Raw genomic sequence first — 20,264 nt, 5'->3', positions numbered from 1 at the left:
TGTGTGTGTGTGTGTGTGTGTGTGTGTGTGTGTGTGTGTGTGTGTGTAGGGGGCAATCAGATTCACGTTTTTCAAGATGGAAGCGACCGTAGAGTGGAGAACAGCCCAGAGGGGGATGAAGCGTGGATCTCAGGAGACCAGAGAATCGAGGGGAGAGGATGGAGGTCTCGAACAGGGCGGTGGCGGAGAGGATGAAGGAAACCCGGCTTGGCACATGGGGGTGCTCAGTAAACAACTGCCTAATGCACTAATGAATGAATGTATTTAAGAGGCAGAGTTCACAGGACTGGAGATTGCATACGGGGGAAGCAGACGGCAGGATCAGGCTAACCTAGGTGGACGGGAGTGACAGTCTCTCAGGGAGCAGTCACTGGGCAGGGTGGGCTGGGGGGGAAGGTAATGAATTCAGTGCAGACCAGTTGAGGGACAACCAAATATGGGTACGGAGGAAGCTGGGTGCTTTCTGGAGGTTTCTGTCCTCACAGATGTTGACTTGCCCAGGCTCATCCCACTATCGACAGGGAGCGCTAGGACTCAAACCCAGACCTTCTGGCTCCTTGCTCTGCCAACCACCCTGCATTATCCCATAAATTAGGGTTTATTTTGACAGTTTGCAAAGTCACTTTCCCATCTGTCATTTTGGATCTATTGTCTCAGCTGTGCAAAAGACTATGCTCTCAAGGTTCAGCTGACTTCACATGATTCTCAGAAACACAGATGAGCTCCTTCAGCTGTCGCTCTCTGAATCCAGACTCTGAATCAAGGCTCTAGGCCCAAATGTAACCCTCCCTAATGGAACACGACTTTTGCAGGAAGGTAGCATGACAGAGGGGACCTCAGAAAGGAAGACTTGGGCTTCAACGTGAGTTCTGCCCCTGGGAAATGTGTTGGGACTCTGTGGCCTCAGCTTCTTCCTCTATGACATGAGACTAGGAAGGCAGACATGGCAGGGCCACCTGGAGATTCTATGAGACAGGGATTACAGAGAGCCTCACTCAGCGCCTGAAACACAGAGCATCGCACCTTCAGAGTTGGTCAATTTCAGTGTCACAGTTGGTACTACGAGTGACAACCGCTGAGATGTACCGTGTACCTGCTGTGTGCGCAAGACACTGTTGTAAACACTTTACAAGTATTCTCTTATTTACAACGGACTTGTGAGGTAGATGACGTTATTGTCCCATTTTGCAGAACAGAAACTGAGGCACAGAGAGGTGTGAAGGAAAGGTAGGGTTCTGGGTACCTGCAGGCTTCAAGCCGTGGCAGATCTCAGTGTAAAACCTCCGATCGTAGCTGTCACAATAATGCCAGAACTCAGCGTCATACTGCAGCCCATCCGAGAAGGTGTACTCGCCCTGGAAGACAGGCAGCACACACACGGGTCTGAGGAAGCCCTTTTGCCAAGAAGGACAGATGTCAAGGAAAGAGGTGGCTTTCTCATTGCCTCAGAAAAGAAGTGCTAACTATCACAATTATTATGGCTATGACGATTAGAAGGAATGGCTATAAAGCGCTGAGCTCTGGGCTTGGCACTCAAAATATGGCAACTCACTGTGTGACCTTGGGGAGATGACCTACCCTTGGTTTCCTCATTTGCGGAACTGGATAATAATGTTATATATTTAATAGGGTTGATTCAATGAGATAGTACGTGTAAAGGATTTAGCATAGTACCTGGCGTATAGTAAGCACTCAATAAATGTTATTATTATTCTTTTATTATTATCACAGCTAAAAAAGGTCAGAGGCATCAGTCACAGCCCTTTGTCCAAACACCTACCTTCTGCTTTTGCTGCTTTAACACTGATGGAAGCCCCAGGATGTGGACTTCACATTGGCCTGGACATCAGGAAACATGGGTGGAAATTCCAACACTATGAATTCACCGTGTGACCTTGGGTAAGTCACTTCCCCTTCCTGGGGCTTAGATTTTCCAAGCTATAGAACAAAGAATGTTTCCTCACCTTTTTTAGGTCATGAGCTGTCCCTCGTACACAGCCTTAGTGAATCTGATGAGAGCTGTAGATCTTTCCCCAGAGACAGAGTCCCCTCTACACGGCAACTTTTGTATATAAATCAAGAGGTTTCACTGGTTCCCTGAATTCTGTTGATGCTCCACAAATTCCAGGTTAAGGACCCTTGGATTAGATGACTTACCATGACAGCAGTGGTGGTGGCGGCAGTAATACTAAGAGTGAACACTTATTGAGTGCCTACTATGTGCCAGGTACTGAGCAAAGTGCTCATGTGTATTGCCTCATTTACTCTCACAACCATCCTAGGAGGTGCCTAGCACTATTGTGGCAGGCTGAATAATGGTCCCCCAAAGATGTCCACATCTAATCACTGGAACCTCTGAATAAGTTAACCTTACACGGCAAAAGGGACTTTGAAGATATGATTAAGTTAAGGATCTTGAAACAGGAGATTATCCTGCATTATCTGGGTGGGCCCAATGTAAGCACAAGGGTCCCTGTAAGAGGGAAGCCAGAGGGCCACGGTGATGGAAGACTAAGTGATGACAAAAGCAGAGGGAGAGAAGGAGATGCGACCACAGAAGCAGAGGTCGGAGTGATGCATGGCCACAAGCCAAGGAAAGCAGGCAGCTTCTAGAAGCTGGAAAAGGCCAGGAAATGCATTCTCCCATAAAGCCTCCAGAAGGAATGCAGCACTGCTGACCTCTTTTAGACTTCTGACTTCCAGGACTGTAAGATAATAAGTTTCTGTTGCTTTAAGGGACTGAGTTTATAGTCATTTGTTACAGCAGCAATATGAAACTAATACAACTATAGTCCCCAGTTGGCAGACAAGAAACACAAGTCTCAGAAAGGGAAAGTCATGGGCCCAAGGTCACACAGTTTGTTAGTGGCATAACAGGATTCACAGTCATCACAACCTCTCTAGAGGGAGAGAGGGAAGAGATCCAGAGCCCTGGGAGAGGGAGCAGAGGAGAGAAGAAGGCACCAGACAGGGAGAGCAGGGGGTCCGTGAGGCGCGGCTCTTCTTGTCCCAGGCCGCACCCTCTGCAGCTCCCCTCCCCAGGCTGATCACCTTTACGACCAATCCGTTTTCCCAAACGGCATCGAATTGGCTCCCGCTGGGAAAGTACAGGGTTCCTTGGCCGTGAAACATGCCGTCCTTCATTTCCCCGACGTATCTTGTTTCGGTTGGGAGGATGTATTCAGCTTTGCCCTCCATCCTGTAAGGACACAGGGAAACCACTGAGCCCTGCACGGCGCGGTGGCCGGAGGATCAGAGGCAGGCACAGGAACCTCATCCTCAGGGTCCTTGGAGGTTACTGTCCCAGCAATATTCTATTCAAAAACAAAATTTTTGTTCTGTTTCCCTCGAAAGCTCAAAAATTAGAGGGTCTGTGTTGTTGAAGGTGGGGGGGGTGGGGCAGAGTTTGGTCTGTTTGTCCTCCCCCCTCACCTAGAGGCCATCCTGGAGTTCATGCTGCCCCAGGAAACACCCCGGGTAGGCCCAGAGAGGGGAGGGATGAGTCCAAAGCCACACAGTAAGCACTGCAAAGAGACCAGGCCCAGGTTTCCTGGCAGCTGGTTCTGCACCTTCCCTGTCCCCTGTGACTAGCCCAGCCCTGCCCTTTATACCACAAGGAGGAAACTTGGAAAAGTGTGAAATTTTGACAGGAGACATGGGTTAAATACTACTTCACCATTTCCTAGATGTATCATCTTGGAGACTTTCCTAAACCTCTGTTTGTCTGTTTTCCTTCCTTCCTTTCTTTCTAATCCTTTCTTCTTTCCATCCTTCCTTCTTTTTTCCCAACAAATATTTACAGAGCACCCATGATATACCAGTATTGCTACATGTGCCGAGTCTGTTCTGCTGGATACAACAAGGACGCAACAGTGATCAAGACAGATGCAGTCCCTGCCCTCGAGGGAGCCCACAGGCTAGAGGGGGACACAGTTAAGGAAGTATGTAATGTGTGGTAAGCGCTGTGCAGGCGGAAGACAGGCCCCTCCAGAGCACAGGGCAGGGACCCCCAGCTCAAGCACTTACTTTGTGTGTGAAATGTCTGAGATTAATGCTCAAGTTGAACCCAGATAACGTATAACGGTTTTCCAGTGAAAGGCCTGACATATAGTGAGAGCTTACAAAATGTGCTTTCATTCCTTCCTTCCTTCCTTCATTCCGTCTCCATTATTCCCCACTAGCTGGAAGCCACCACTCCCAACCCTGGCATTCTTTAGGCTTTTCTTGGTACCTCTGTTGGATGTGAGCACTTTCTGCCTTGCATTGAACTGTATACCTCATCTCCCCTATTTAATCAAAGCCTCTTGAGAGGAAGACCTTGGAATCTTCCGCTCTTAGAATCATGTCTCTTCTTAAACAGGTGCTCCGTCAACATCTACTGAGTAAGGAATGAAGGAAACAGAAGGGCCAGTGAACTGACTGAATGGATGACAGAAGATGCCACTGTGGCACAGGCCCCAAGCAGGGGAGCACTGTGGTTAAGGCAGATCTTTTGAGAGATGCAAACCTGGAGTCCAGATCTGGCTCCACCTCTCTGTGCCTGTGTGACCTTGGGCAAGCTCCTTCACCTCTCTGAGCCTGAGTTCCTCATCTGTAAAATGGGGATAATGACAACACCCCAATCCCCAAAGTTGTTGAGACAATTGAATGAAATAATGGCCATGAAACAATAGCAGAATGCCTGGCACATTAGTAAGAGCTCACGGACTGTTTTGCTCTTATTCTGCTGAAGACGTGGGAGGAGACAGAACTCCTCTTCTCCTTCTTCCCTCCACCTCTTTGCCTGAGATGACATCTATCATTTCTAAGCACAGTCTCCAACTAAACCCTTCTTTGAGATTCGACCCAGGCCCCTTTTTTCAAACTGCAAATTAGACTTGATTGTTCAGACCTTCTACAGAAATCTCCAGCTCACCCAGAATGGAACGCATCCTCTCCTCCTCCAAAGGAGCCCCTCCTCGGAGTTCTCAGTTTCCATGAATGGTATCAGAATCCTCCAGGTCGAAGCCTGGAGCTGGGCACTGGGCGGGGACTGAAAGCAGTCTCTGAGTGGGACCGGGAGCCAATCAGTTGCCAAGTCCTGGTAATGAAATCCCCAAACTTCTCCGAAATTTTTCTCTTTCCTGCAGCTCCACTGCCTCTGCCTTGGCCCAGGGTCCTGCTGCCTCTTACTGGGACACCTGCGATGGGCTCTGACCTGGTCTCCCCATCTCCACTCTGCCTCCCTCCCTCCCGGTTTCCTTTCCTCCCGTCCTCTCCCTCGTTTTCACTTTCATTTTCCTTTTATTCATTCAAGGTGAAAAGCCTTCATTCCAAATTCAAAGTAAGTTCAAAGGAACAAAGAGAACTACTCTATAATGAAGATTTCAATCCATAATGAGGATATGATTACCATACCTCAAATATTATTCATTCATTCATTCGTTTGTTCTCTTATTAAATCATTCCGTCAAAATGTACTGAGTGCCTACCAGACATATGCACTATGAGGAGGGACACCAGGATAAAATAAATTAGATTTCCTAATGCCCAGCCCTACCACGGATCTATCAGTGGCTCCTTCTGCCCAGAGAACTGTGCACCGTATTCAAATCTCTCTACATCAGAGCACAGGCCCATCTTTCTATCTTCTGCCTCCACTCTCTAGACACAGCCTACACTCCAGCCAAACTAAACTGCCTGCTCTTCCCCTTACAAGCCCCCTGAGCTATTGCTCTTTAGTTCCCTCTGTCTAGAAAGATTCTTCATCTTGCATCTCCACCCACCTAAATCCCACCCAACCTTCAGGGCCCATTTCAAATATTATCTCCTCCATGAAGCTTTCAAGGACTGTCCCAACTGGATGCATCCTCTGTAGGAGCCCAGCAGCACAGCTCTGTAGTAGAAAGCTCATGGTCTGTGAGGTCTGACCTGGGTATTGATCCCTGCTCTGCCAAATGTCAACTCGGTGACTCTTGGCAAGGTATGTAATTACTCTGAGCCTCGCTTTTCCCATCTGTAAAATGGGGATGATGGTATCTCTTTCATAGTGTTGCTGTGAAGAGGGGAAGATTCAGGCAAAGCTACAATTTGAAATTATCTTCTCATTTATTTGTTTATTAGCAATACACCAACTAGACTAAAAGCTCCACGAAAGCAAAGATCTTGACATTTTTTAATATTCTTATTCCCATATCTAAAACTGGCAGATAGCAAACACACACACACACACACACACACACACACACACAAATACCTATAAGGAATAAATGTTTCTCAGCTCTGCCACTTATTAGGTATGTGTCCTTGAGGAAGTAACTTTACTTCTCTGGGTCTGATTTTCCTGAACTGTAAGATGGCAATAAACAATCCCACCTGAAAGGGTTGTCCCAGTTTAAAAGGGATAAAGTTGTGAAAGTGTCTGGTACAAGGCCCTTTGCAAAGGCAAAAAGACTACCGTCTTTTTCCAGTCACAGACGTTCAAGACACAGTGAATCAAATGAGGCCTTACCTCCCATCCACATACTCCCCAATATATTGGCTCCCTGTGTACTCCATGGCGCCCGCCTCAAGCTTCAGCTGTTGCGATCCCGGAGTCTCAGTGTATCCCCCCCTCACCATGACAACCAGCGGGATGGGCGGAGCTGACGCGAAGCCCCGCCCCCAGAGCCCAGTTGTCTTCCCGGCCTCGCGCACACTCCGCGTCTCGCGGTTGGGTGGAGCAGTGCGCCTGCGTGCCGCCGGCTGCGCATGCGCAGGCGCTAGGCAGCCCAAGGCGGTCGAAAGGGGAGTTCAAGGAGACGGGGGAGACACGGCTGCGGGCGGCTCCTCGGGGTCTGGGCTACAGCCGTCATGCCGGGGATAGTGGAGCTGCCCACTCTGGAGGATCTGAAAGTCCAGGAGGTGAGGCTCGTCCGGAGAACAGGCAAGCGGGGCATAAGGCTGTAGCTTCCTGGGCCTGGGCCCAGCCGTGCTTCGACTCAGCGGACCCTGGGCCCTGGACCCCCACCCCACCTATGCCCCCCAGCATATACACAGGTCGACCACCAGACTCCCCCTCCTCAGCTCCGGGAATCGCCTCACCCCCACCCCATCCTGCAGTGGCTCTAGAGAACTCTCTTCTCCTTTTCCCCTCCCCCACAGCGATCTGCTTCTCCTTTACGTGAATAATAGTACTTTTTATTAAGCACCAACCAGGGCCGCTTTACTTACTTGATGTCACTTAATACTCAGACCTCCCTACGAAGTGAGTATGCAACCCCGGGTGCTCACAGTCGAGGGAGAGAGACACTCACCTTAAAGTAGCATCGTTGGCGCAGAGTACATTAGAGTGGAGCTAGGAAACCGCAGAAAAAGGAGATGGTCTTGGAGAGCGACATTGCTAACAGCCCTGGGAAGGTGTTTGGTAATAGGACATTTAAAGCATTCATTTATTCAAGAGAGAGCATTTGAATAATGACTATATGCACATACACTGGAAAATAAAAGATAATAGTTTTTGCCCTCATAGAGCTTATAATCTAATGGGGAGACAGACATATAAAGAAGCAGTTACAGTACAGAGTAGTTAATGCTGTGAGAAGTGAAGTAAAGACAGGATAATAGTAATTATAGCAAACATGGTCAAGCCTTTTCTAGATGTCAGACGGGATGCTAATTACTTTACATGCATTAATTCATCGAATCCTGCCAGCACCAGTATGAGGAAGGATATGATTGGTCTCTCCGTGTTATAGATGAGGAAACAGGTCCTGAGAGTAGAAGTGATTTGCCCAAGGACACATCACTAGTAAGTGACAGAGCTGGAATGTGAACCCAGGTCTGAGTTTAAAACCCATGCTTTTACACTACTGTATTACGCTCAAAAGCCCAAGAGTGAGAAGGCTTAGCAGAACCTTTTGTGTTTAGAGAGAAAGTGCTGTTTGACATGACTCTTGTGTCGGCGGGAAGGTGGAGACAGGACTGGGAAGCACATTCCACAAGGTCAGACTTTATCCTGTAAGTGATGTGGTGGGGAGAGCTGGAAGATTTTAAGGCAGTGGAGTGTCATGGCAGGACTGGGTCGTAGAAAGATCAGGCTACATTGGAGGAGAAGGAGGGCAAGACTAAAAACTGTGCCAGAAGTGATATCCCAGGCACTGTGTTGTTTTACCTACATTACTTCACTTAATCTTCTTAGATGCCTGTGAGAATAGCAAGTCTTATTTTTCTCAGATGACATTCTTAGCTGTGTTCAGGGACTTTATAATATAGTGATGTTTACTAACAGGTGGGGGGTGCTGCCAACAGTCAGTCTTTTGTTGTTTGCCCCACTGTGAAGCTGTGAAGCTGTGTTGGTCTTGAGTTGCTGTCTTTTTCATTGGAACTTTAATTTGGTTCAGCAAACATCTGAGATTCTACCTCCCGCAAGTCTTCAATATCTAGAATAAATTTGCCCTGAGGGTTCACGTAGTTGAATTGAGAAACAGATAATTACATAAATAACTAAAATGCAAGACAGAGTATGATTAGATGCTATGGAAGAGGGGCAGACATGGCTTAAGAAAAGAGAGTGGGATTTGAAGTTGGGTTTAAGTTCTAGGCCTAACTACTTGGTTAACCTTGATTAGTCACTCCTCGCATTTGCAGACACAGTTATTTTATTTGCAAGATGAAGTGATTCCAGCTGTATAATTCTCTGAAGCTACAAAGGGAACAGAGAAAGCACTTCTTGGGCATAATGTGAGACTTGGTACGTGGCACTTGACGAATGGCATTTATAGGCAGAGATGGAAGGAATAACTTTGTAAGCAAGAGTAGAATCTGAGCAAAGGTAAGGAAATGGGAAAATACAGGAGGCCAAAAGTGGGTTCTGGGAACATGATTCCGTCTTTTGGGAGAACAGGAGATAGTCCCTTTTTGAAGGGTTGTGGGTGAGAAGGCTGGAAAGAGTTTGGATCCAAAAGGCTTTGAATACCCTTAGGAAGTCTAGGCTTTATTCCGCTGTTAAGGCTAAATCCTTCAAAGGTTTTCTTGCTAATTTGTTTTAATAGAGTGAAATAAGAATTGTCTCTTAGGAGGATCACTCCAGCAGCTCTGTGAACAATGGACTGAAGAGAAGAAAAGAAAAGCACGGAGACTAGTCCTGGTGGCTGTTGAAATAATTGAGGAAGATGTTAATGACCCCAGCATAATCGATGACTGTGCCTCCAGAGAGGAAAGAACAGATTTATCTAGAATTGATCAGACTTAGCAACGAGTTGGATATCAGAGGCAAGAAAGGTTGAGGAATCTGTCAGATTTGCAGCTTGATGGTAGGGCTGGGGAAGCCAGAAGGAGCAGGTCTGAGAGGCACTTAGACATATTTTGGACCGCACTGACTTTTGAATTATGACACATCCCTGTGGAAAAAGTCGGAAGCTTTGGGCTGGAAACTCCTGTACACATGGACAATTTTGAGTAAAAATAATAGCTCATATTTCTGATGTGCTTTCTGTGTGCTAGCCACTGTTCTTAATAGTTTCATATGTATTAACTCATTTAATCCTCATAACGGTTCTATCAAATAAGTACCATCATCCTTCATTTTACATAAATTAAGTAAAGTATAAGTTGTGGTGTAAATTAAGTACTAAAATAAGAGGTGAGGACATGGTTTAAGGGAGAGAGAACAGACTGGAAGATTGGTTGTGGATTGTAAGACTTTTTTTGCCCGCCTCTCCCACCTGCAGACTGTCTAAACCTGCTGGGCACTGAGGCTGTTGTGAGGATAAATGAGGAAGGACGTTGAAATTCTGTGTTCTTTGAGACAAAGGGAGCGGAATGAATCTGAGAGGGTATTCGCGGTGAGCAGCTGTGAAAGGCTGTTGTTTCTGCTGGGATTCATCAGCCTCAGTGAAGAGGCAGGTGAGGGCCGATGGTGCCATCTGAAGTTCTTTGCCTCCTCAGTGGTGGGGATGTGATGGGTAGGGGCTTGACTGGAGGTCACAGTCGCTGGATTCCAGTTCTCTGGCTGTCACTGACCTGCTGTCATCTTGAGCACGTCTCTCCTTTCCCTCGGGAAACAGAATCAGTGAGTGGTTCTCATCCTTTGTTTCCCTGTGGTAAGCATATTTGACATGCTCAACAACATGGGTCTACTTACGTTTTGATAAGACCTTTACATTTGTAGGAAAGTGAAGCAGAGAATGCCGTAGGCACTTTTGGGGCTTGATAGCTCTGAAGGCCTTTGGGTAATTCAGTCAGCTACTTGAAGATATTCTAAGGCATTTGACAAGGAAGTAAATATAGCTAACTTAATTTTTAAAATATATTAAGCTTTAGAAAAAGATCGAGTCCTGATTTTTCTTCTCTTAGCTCTCTATACGTAATATAGCAAGTGTGTACCACTCAACCTACATAAACTCTTATTATCAAAAACTGTAATACAAAATTTTACAGATTTTTTAAAACAAATTTATTAGAATTGTCATGGCAAATTCCACTTACATCGGAAGTTCACCTTTGCTTTGATAATTATAAGAGTTTATTCTCCTCATCCTGTAGTGTGTAGATGAATTACTCTCTTCATCTTTCCTTGCCTTTTATCATATTAATAATTACCTAAGCTGTGTGAAAGTCATAAAAAACAAAACTATAAAATTTTTATTATAAAAGTAATAATTATAAAATTATTCTTACATAGAAATCCTTAATAAAATATTTGCAAATCAAATCCAGTGGTATCTTAAAGCATCATACACTATGACAGACTAGATTTTATTCTAGATGCAATGGGTCAGTTTTAGAAAATTTGTTAATGCTCTACATTACATTTATAGATTAATGAAAAAGAAACCTGAAAATTTCAGTCTTTCCTGAACAACAGTGGAAAACAACAACAGTAAAACAAAACTAATTAGGATTAGAAAGAAACTTTCTTAATGAGGAATATCCAAACAACTATATCCCAGACACCTAGAGCAAATACCATACCAAATTGTGCTTTAAAGTTTAGAAAAAGGCAAGGATGCCCACTACCATCACTGTTCATCTGTGTTATCCTGGAGGTTTTGGTCGGAGCAATAAGATAGGAAAAGAGAAAAAGAAGAAAAAATTATGTAGATATTAGAAAGGGAGAGAGGCAATTTTTATTTGTAAGTGGAAGTTGATCCTCTCGAGTTTTGTATCAGAACTGACAAGAGTTCAGTATGACGACTAGAGAGAAGATCCCGCGTACAAATGAGCAGTGACCAATTTGAAATCGAATAGAGAAAATATCCTATTAGATAGTGTCAAAAATGTTACAATACCGAGGAATAAACAAGAAATGTGCCAGGTTCCTATATGAAGGAAACTACAATTTTAACCGAAGGACCTAAGAATGAGCTGAATAAATGGGGAAACTACTGTGTTCTGAATGAGAAGGCTAATTCTCTCCTCTCTTGTGACTGTTACATCCCCAGTACCTGCACAGAGTGAGTGCTCAGCAGATACTTATGCAAACACTATTTTGGGTGCTGGGTGAGCCTAGTAAACATTGCAATTAATTATGGTTTAGTTTGGGAAGAATTGACGTCTTTACATTGTTGGATCTCTGTTGAAAACAAAATCCCTCCCCTCTTGGAGCCTGCGTTCTAGTGGTCACACGTAGACTGACCACTGATGCTCGCTTATATAAGATGATTAGGGAAAGACTCTGAGGAAGTAAAATTTGAGCAGAGACCCAATATTATAAAAGTACCTGTTCCCTTCTAATTTAATATATAACTGAACAATGCAATTCCGATGCAAATTATTGGAGGGGAGGGGTGTTCATCTGGAAGAATAGCTGAGACGATTTTGAAAAGGAAGAATAATGAGGATGGTCCTCCCAGACAACAAAATGTTCTGTTAAGTTACAGAATTGAAACATTTTGGTATTGGCCCTGGAAAGGTTGATCCAGAAAGAGGCCGGCAGGACCCTTGCATCAGCAGCTATGAGATAGGCCCTGGACGGTGTGCCGTTCCTTGTGAGCCAGCTGTAACTACATTGTGTTTCTCAAGAAAATGTACTGGAATGCAAGTGAGTGAGACTAAGATAGTTACAAGGATGGCTACCTTGAATATACTCTATAGTTTAAAAAATTCACAAATTTTAGTACTTCATTATCAGTAATAACTTGCTGGACAGATGTTCTTACTGATCCCTTCCAGTCTCTCATCTTCTGTGAATCTGTAGTCTTCTGGGAATTCTTTCTTTCTACTATGACTCTTTTCTTGGAGGGAGACTCCTCTAAGCTCCCCAAGAGTGGGTTCCTCCCCTTACATCCCAGAAGCCTCCATCTCCCTCCAGAGCTCCACTTTCTCCAGCATAAAGATCTAAGGATTCTATTAGGGCTGCGGTTCCCTTATGTCTAAGATGGAGATAGTCGTGTCAACCTAAGAAGGTGTAGAAACTCACACATGTGATCTCTCAAGCACTGTAGACCCTGAAGGATTATTGTGGCAGTCCCTGTCTTTAATTTTCTTGGCGAAGTCAGAACAGTGCTCCCTTTGTGTTTCCTCTGTTTTGACCAGCATGGGGTGAAGTTGGGAAGTGATGTCCTGGTCACAAATCTGTGGTCTTTCTCCCATTGTTCCTTTCCGCAGGTGAAGGTCAGTTCTTCTGTGCTGAAAGCCGCTGCCCATCACTATGGAGCTCAGTGTGATAAGCCCAACAAGGAGTTCATGCTCTGCCGCTGGGAAGAGAAAGACCCGAGGCGGTGTTTAGAGGAAGGCAAGCTTGTTAACAAGTGTGCTCTGGACTTCTTTAGGTAAAAATCTTTTCACATCAATGCCTGTTTGGTTGAAACATTAAGCTATGTGTATCTTGGTGAACATCCTACTAATTAAATGGAAGGATAATTTTCATGACTAATTTTAGTGAGAAATGCAATGCTTTGAAATCAGATAGACGAAAATAAGCACACAAAAAATGATATTTATTTCTATTTGTTTTTACTGGTTGGCAAGTTCTTTAATCTCTGTGAATCTCAACTTCCAAATTATAGAATAATACCTATCTTATTTATATAGGATTGTTATGAAAAGTTTGAAAAGGCACATAGAAACAACTCAGCACAGTGCTTGCTAGCAGGTATTCAGTAGATTGTTACCATTATCATTACTGTAGAACACACAATTAGGATGGAAGGAAAAGTATGTTCAGAGTTAAGCTTTTAGGTAGGCCACTATGCTTGATACTGTGAGTGAAGAAATCCAAATTGTAGAAAAATGGTTTAACAACCACATTAGTCAGAACTCTTTTAAAAGGGACAGAGACTCAACTTGAAGCGAATTGGCTCATGTAACTGTAAAGTCCAGAAATAGGCCTGGCAACAGGCAGGGCTGGATTCAAGGGTGTAAATAATTTCATAACCACTCCGTGTCTTTTTGCCTCTCCTTTTCTCCCCCCGTCTCTTAGTTCTGCTTCTTTCGGTCGAACTCATTTTCAGAGACTCTTTCCTTGCTGTAGCACAAACGGCCACCAGCTGCTCCAAGCTGCTATGCTCCTTACTTAGCAGACCTAGAGCAAGAGTGCCAGTTCTCCAGGAGTGTGAGCAGAGGGCCCTGGACTGAGTGTGATTGGCCTGGCTGGGTGATTTCATATACATATCTTTGAATCAGTTGTGTTTTGGGAGATAAAATGCTGTGATTGGTCAGGCCTGAAGTGGGAGTAGACTTAGATTCATCTAAACCACATTGATGAAAGAGAGGGAGGGGTTGTTCCCCAAAGGAGAATTAGAAGGATGTTACGGAAGAATGGGAAATAATTGCTGACTGGGTAAAACGCACAGATGTCCACTACAATGACGTTAGAGGAAAAAATCAAATTCCTTCACATAATAGCTGCTTTCCTTCTTTCTTGCTTCTGTCTTTGTCCACATGCAAGGATATTTTTGTGGTTTAAGTTGTAGTGTGTATTCATTTTTCTCTTGGAACTTTTGGGAACATTCTTTCAAGTTGCTGTATTGTCTTTATGATCATCATTTTTAACGGCTATGTAACATTCCATCAGTAGATAAACCAGCCATAATGTACCTGACCAATTCCTGTTATTAAACATCCTTGTTGATTCCAATTTTGGATAAATCTGCAGTGATTACTTTTGTCTGTAGATCTTTTTCATTTTTTAATTCCTTGGCATAAATTTCCCCGCAGTGAGATTATTCCATAAAAGGCTTTGAACATTATTTATGGCTCTTGAACCGTAGTCACCATATTTTTGAAGTTGGGTCAGTTTATGCTGTCCTCAGCACTATATCTTGGAATACCTCACCAGCATTGCATATTATTTAAATATTTGATAGGTACAGAATGGTATTTTATTCTTGCTTGAATTGCGTTGATTTGATGGTTAACAAGGTTGAATGTGTGTTTGTAAGATTTTTCCTTTTCTAAGAGAACTTTGGCAAAGCCTTTCTCCTTTGGCCCAGAGGTGGAATGTTTAAGTGGGAAATGTTTGGATTTCACAAGCTCCCCAGGTGCCTCACTGCCTCGAGGAGAGGAGTTTCCCATTGCTGCCGTTCCTCCTTGTAGGTGTTAGTAGATAATGGTCCATTGGGTGTGGGTGCCAGGGTAACAGGCTCCAGAATAGACTAAGTACTAGAGTTGTGCGTTACAGCCCGTCCTGTGCTGCAGCACAATGGAGGAACACAAAACTCCCATTGGAGGTGGTAGGTCACTACCAGAGTGATTCTCCAGTGGAGGTTAGGTTGGTGCAATTTTGTACCATGGAAATCCAGCTCAGTGAGGCTAGAGGGGATTCAGAAAAGCTCCCAAGGGCGTTGATAGTCCTTCTTCATGTTGCACACCCCGCCACCCCCAGGGTTATACTCGGAATACCTGGGAAGGTATATAAGAAGCTGGTAACATTGGTTGCCTCCCAGGAGAGGAACCGAGCAGGAATGGAAAGCAGATTTTCGTTGAGTATTTCCTTCCACCTCTCTGAGGTTCTTCCTGAGGCAGGTTAAATAAGATTCCTGTGTTGAGTGTAGCTAGATTTTTGGAGTATGACAACAAGCACTTCATAATTATTATTCCTTTGCGGGATGGAGGTGCTCTGCATTTCTTCCACTGCCTCAGATAAGACTTTTAGATAAAATAATGGTATTCTTGCTTGAATTTGCGTGTATTTGATTACTAGCAAGGTTGAATGGTAAGAGAAGGTATTTTGCAAAATAATTGAGGTTTATCCTTTTTATACACAAAAGCTACTATTTCTTTAACCATTTTTGGTGGTCACAAAATGAATTATATCCTACCTTGCTTCTTAAGAGAGCATCAAATATAATTTAACTTTAATGACAAGGATTAGTCTCTCTTTTGCTGATTACGTTAATAGGCCAAGGACCTTTAGCTTTGAGGAGTGTAGTGCGGTTTGCCTCTCCACTGAATGACCCCAGGATCATCTGCTTGTTAGTTTGTGTGTTTGCTTTTTATAATTCTATCTCCTCCTTTGCCATTGTCTGTCATCTCTGACTTCCGTCAGCATGCCCATCTCTGATTATGCCTCCTTCTCTTCTCAATTTGCTACGCTGATAATCTTTAGAATTGGATCTAAGGGAAAGAATAGGGCCCAAGTGAGGAGTTCTCCTCTGAGTAAAATGAATGCACCTTAACCACCATCTTTTGGCATTTCTTTTCATTTATTTGTGTTACTTAAAGAAATTAGGTCTTACTTCTCAGAAATCTTGATTTACTTATTGGTTCTCAACCTGAGGATGTCCAGGTTGTCTTGTAAGTGAGATAAGAGTATTTTCTCCCACACCTTTCAGAAAACAGGGCTGTGTGTTTGAGGTCTGTACCTGTTTTTCCCACATTTTGTCTGGTTTTTGCTGTTTTGCACAGAGCTACCCTAACCTCACCCACTTTTCCAGGCAGATAAAGCTGCACTGTGCGGAGCCCTTCACCGAGTACTGGACCTGCATCGACTACTCCAGCCTGCAGCTCTTCCGTCACTGCCGCAAGCAGCAGGCCAAGTTTGACGAGTGCGTGCTGGACAAGCTGGGCTGGGTGCGGCCTGACCTGGGGGAGCTGTCAAAGGTAACAGAGGCTTCCTGCTGGTGGTCTCCCTCTCTCACTAAGGGTGGGTAAAGGCAGGCGGTGGCAGAAAAGGGTCTTCTATGAGTACAGGATGATGTGAGAAATCCACACTTACCAAACAGGTTAATTAGAGAGTAATTGTACACAATCCAGAAGGGAATGTATTTAATAGAAATATTCTTTTAAGTAGATCTTTCAGCATGTGCAGATTTGCTTTTGGTTAATTAGCTAATAGAAGAACAGAAGGGAGGGGGCTGGCCTGGTGGTGTAGTGGTTAAGTTCACGCGCTCCGCTTCGGTGGCCTGGGGTTTGCAGATTTGGATCCCAGGCACAGATCTAGCACCACTGGTCAAGCCATGCTGTGGCGGTGTCCCACATAAAATAGAGGAAGATTGGCACAGACGTTAACTCAGCGACAATCTTCCTCACACACACAAAAAGGAGAGAAGAGAATAGATGAGGATAGCAAAATATTAGGGGACACTGTTGGTGAAACATTGAGGTTATTGTGGAATTCAGTGGGAAATAGGATCAGAGTTGTGCCAGGTTTTTCAGGAATATGCATAAGATAAGAGTACATGCCTGTAGTTTACAAAGTGTGTTTTCATACTCTTTCTCCTGTATATCCTATCTCAGTTGTGACACCACCATCTGTTGAAGCATCAGAGTCAGAAACCTCAATGTCTTTTTTCTTCACTTCAAACCCTTTCTTCCTTTATATAGTCAGCAGTTCCTATAGATCAGCATCTCCTGGAATGTTTTTTAATGCTCTCACTGTCCCCACTTCTTGGACAGGAGTTCTTAACCCAGGCTACATGAATTTCTGGGAGGGGGGGTGGGGATCAGTTTGGATTTTAGAAGGCAGTGCATCTTCTGAAATCGAAGAATTTAGGATATAATTACATCTTCACTATAGGCGTGATCTGTGTGGAATATAGATCAAATACCACTTTGTTTTTAAAAACCTTTCAGGGGCTCCCCATTGTTTACAGGATAAAGCATCCTCTCCATATCACAGCATATAAGGCCTTTTATGATCTGACCCATCCCTGCTTCTTGAGCCTTGTCACCCACCATTCCCTCTGGGACAGCATAGGCAGCAAGGCATGGAGGAGAAAACTCAGGTTTTGAATGGAGAGAGATCGGAGATTTGAATCTTGCTTCCACTAGTTAATTGCTATGGAATCCTGAGCAAAGTGCTTACTATTTCCTATCCCAGCACATCTGCAAAATGAGTGCAGGATTAATCCCTAGTTTTCTGTGAGGATGAAGCCAGAGAATCTGTGGAACTCTTCAGCCTAGTACTTGGCACATGGTCCACAATTAACCTTTGTTCCCTTCCCTTTGTGTATAGTATCTGTGCATAGTTGGGTCTTAAGCTTGGTGTCATAGGTAGATAAATGGCTTAGCAATGTTTTTTGTATCTGCCTTGATTGTCTTTACTTCAGATACCTTCTTTTGCTGTACTAAACAAATTATTTTAAATAGTTGATACTTCTAAATTGGAAAGTGGTGGAACTTATGCATTTAACAATTAAAACTACCTTTTCTCATTTCTGTCTCTCATGAAAGGAGAATTAACAAATTGTGCTGTTAAGAAAGCATATTTATTCCTGAATCTTTGTATTAACATTTTTAAAAACCTGTAAAATAAAGTATTGTTGTTTAACTCTTTCTAGCATCCAGTCTCTTTCTAGGAAGGTGCTATCAGCTGGATACAGCCTGTATTTTAGCGTCATTCACTTCCTCGTTCTGTTCCCACTGGATTGCCCTCTCTTCTGCGTTCCGCTGGTGAATTCCTGCTCACTCGTCTAGTCTCAGCTGAGATGTCAAGTTCTTTGAGGTTTCTGACTCTCCTAGGCAGAATTGCGTTCTCTCACCCATAACTCCATCATCGTGCTAATACTACTATTGAGAAAAACGTATGGAGCACCTGCTGAACGTCAGGCACCTTGTGTCTATTATCCTAGTAACCTGGGAGCTAATAGCCTCACTTTAGAGCTGGGAGGCGCAGGTGAAGTGGTCTGCGCAGGGTCGTTTGCCTAGCAGTTAGGTTGAGCACATGCTTCTGTTCTTTTTCTCTGAGTGTGGTGCAGAAGAGGAAGTTGTTTTATTGTTCTTTCCACAGTAATTTGTCTTTTAAAGGGGGCTTTTTATTACTTTGAGTTTGAGAAACCCCATTTTTCTAGATTTGTTTCATAGCTATCTTCAGTTCCTTAAAGGAGCTTCAGATACCAGCTGGGGTCCTTTGGAATTACTCTATCAAGCAATGAGGAACCATTAGTGATCTCTAAGTATAGCAGAGAGATGAGACCACTGTTGTAAAAGCAAACAAAAAACTACTCTGGACTTGAGTCAGAAAACTTGGGTTTGGGCTCCAGCTCTGACGTTTACCATGGATCTTTATCTCAGACAGGTCAACCTCCGTGGTCCTCATCTGTGAACTAAAGATAATAATGCCTCATAGGGTGCTTACAGTAATAATTGTGTGATTGTGTACATGAAAGCTCCATTCACAGTAAATGGTTTTTGAGTTTGTACATATGGGAAGACTAATCTGGTCGTACTACATGGAGCAGCTTAGAGTTCAGACCACTAGATAACTAGACTGTTAATAATTATGGCTTGTGTCTTTCCACTTCTCTGGGCCTGTTTCCTCATGTTTAAAATGAGAATAATTTCTGCTGGGTTTCTGATGGAGATTTTTGTGGCCATCAGGGGATAACGTGGGTGTAAACACCTTCCATCTCTCTCCTTGGTACCGCAGCTCACCATCTTGCCTGGCCTGTTGGCTCAGCTCTCCAGACTTGGTCGTGTCCCTCTCCAGCCCAGCTTCTACACCTTCCAGCTTGCAGATGTGTTTGAGTTACTTCCCTGCTTTGTTGGCACCTGTTACCCTCAGGTGAAAACTCAGACACTCTGCATATCGTTCAGTACCCTTCATCGCCTGGCCCCTGCCTTCCAGTGCAGCATATTATTTAAAAGCATAGGCTTTGGCCTGGGCAGATCTGGCTTTGAGAACTAGGTCTTGCCCTTTCCTCGGTAGCCCCAGTGAAGCTCTGTCAAATGACCTCCGAGGAGTGTGAGAATGAGATGGAATAATGTGCTCAGCCTCATGCCTGGTTGGGTGCTTCATCTCCCTCCGCCATTCAGGCAGCCTTTGCCTCAGCCATTCTAAAGACGTGCCTCTCTGTCTTCCTACTGCTGTTTGTTTACTTGCAATGTCTTTCCCTCCCTAATCTTCCAGCTGGCTCCTGCTCATCCTTTAAGTTCTTCAAGCTAAATGTCACCCCCTCAGAAACAGTCTCAGCCCCTGGCCTTCGGGCGGGGTTAGATGGGCAGAGTCCTTGTTCCCCCAGCACTCAGTTCATGTCTCAGTTATGATAATTCCGATAAGAAGTCGATTTCTTGTCTGGCTCCCTCACTAGGCTGTGAGACCCTGGAGGACAGTGTGTATCTTGTTCCCTTTTGTATCTCTAACTTCTACCACCTGGAATGACACAAAGTAGGCTTTCTTAAATGTTTATTCAAGGGTTAACTGAGTCTAAATGTGATTTGCTGGGCTTCAAAGAAGAGGGTTGTTGGGGCAGCAGGAGCAGAGGAAACATTGGGAGGTGGGTTTATGGTCACAACTGCTCCACCCAACGTTCATCTAACATGCCTCTTTCCTCTTCGCCTCTCACAGGTCACCAAAGTGAAAACAGATCGACCTTTACCAGAGAACCCCTATCACTCAAGACCAAGACCAGAGCCCAACCCTGAGGTAGAAGGTGATCTGAAGCCTGCCAGACATGGCAGCCGCCTGTTTTTCTGGACCATGTAAAGATGGGTCCATGGCCCACACTCAGTCACGCGCCCAGACGACGACGGATGAAGCTCCTGTGCAGTTTGCATCGACCGATAGAGTGTTCTTTCCGGGATCACAAACGTTAACAAAAAAGTTAATTTATGTGACTTGGCAGTTATTCTATACCATTTCCTGGCCATTAAAAATTTTAAAGGAAACAGTTGTATTTTATTATGTTTTATATAACCTTTGGCCTCTAAAGATGACTTCCCTTGCTTTTTCTTGTGGTCCTGCCTCTTCCTCTCTCTCTGCTTTAAGAAGGCGTTCACCAGTGTGGCAGGTGAGCCGCGTTAGATCTCGGAGAAGTGACTGTGTAGAGGAAAGCCTTTGTTACCTGAGAGAGCTCCTTGGGTGTGTCTGTGTTCACACATTTTGAAGTCTCAACCCTTCCCATGCAACATCTCAGACAAATAGA

General features: G+C 44.4%; 2 protein-coding genes across 2 annotated transcripts in view; one reads left to right on the top strand and one right to left on the bottom strand.

Annotated features, from left to right (window-relative positions):
* MORN5 (MORN repeat containing 5) overlaps nt 1-6,569 on the bottom strand; it is a 32,420-nt gene extending 25,851 nt beyond the window's left edge. Inside the window, exons 1-3 of the mRNA XM_046685412.1 lie at nt 6,491-6,569; nt 3,052-3,199; nt 1,244-1,355 (exon numbers count right to left, since the gene is read on the bottom strand). Coding sequence (XP_046541368.1) covers nt 1,244-1,355; nt 3,052-3,199; nt 6,491-6,537 — 307 coding nt within the window. The 5' untranslated portion in view covers nt 6,538-6,569. The remainder of the gene's footprint in view (nt 1-1,243; nt 1,356-3,051; nt 3,200-6,490) is intronic.
* Nucleotides 6,570-6,728: 159 nt separating this feature from the next.
* Nucleotides 6,729-20,007, top strand: NDUFA8 (NADH:ubiquinone oxidoreductase subunit A8). Its single transcript, XM_046685398.1, has 4 exons — nt 6,729-6,882; nt 12,568-12,731; nt 15,837-16,002; nt 19,688-20,007. Exons 1-4 carry the CDS (start codon nt 6,832-6,834, stop codon nt 19,823-19,825), a joined length of 519 nt encoding a protein of 172 aa, XP_046541354.1. The 5' UTR covers nt 6,729-6,831; the 3' UTR covers nt 19,826-20,007.
* The last annotated feature ends 257 nt before the right edge of the window (nt 20,008-20,264 follow it).

The sequence above is a fragment of the Equus quagga genome, chromosome 1 (assembly GCF_021613505.1).
Source record: "Equus quagga isolate Etosha38 chromosome 1, UCLA_HA_Equagga_1.0, whole genome shotgun sequence".
Taxonomy (NCBI): domain Eukaryota; kingdom Metazoa; phylum Chordata; class Mammalia; order Perissodactyla; family Equidae; genus Equus; species Equus quagga.
The sequence above is the reverse complement of the archived record's forward strand: the minus strand, read 5'-3'. Positions and strand labels throughout refer to the sequence as shown.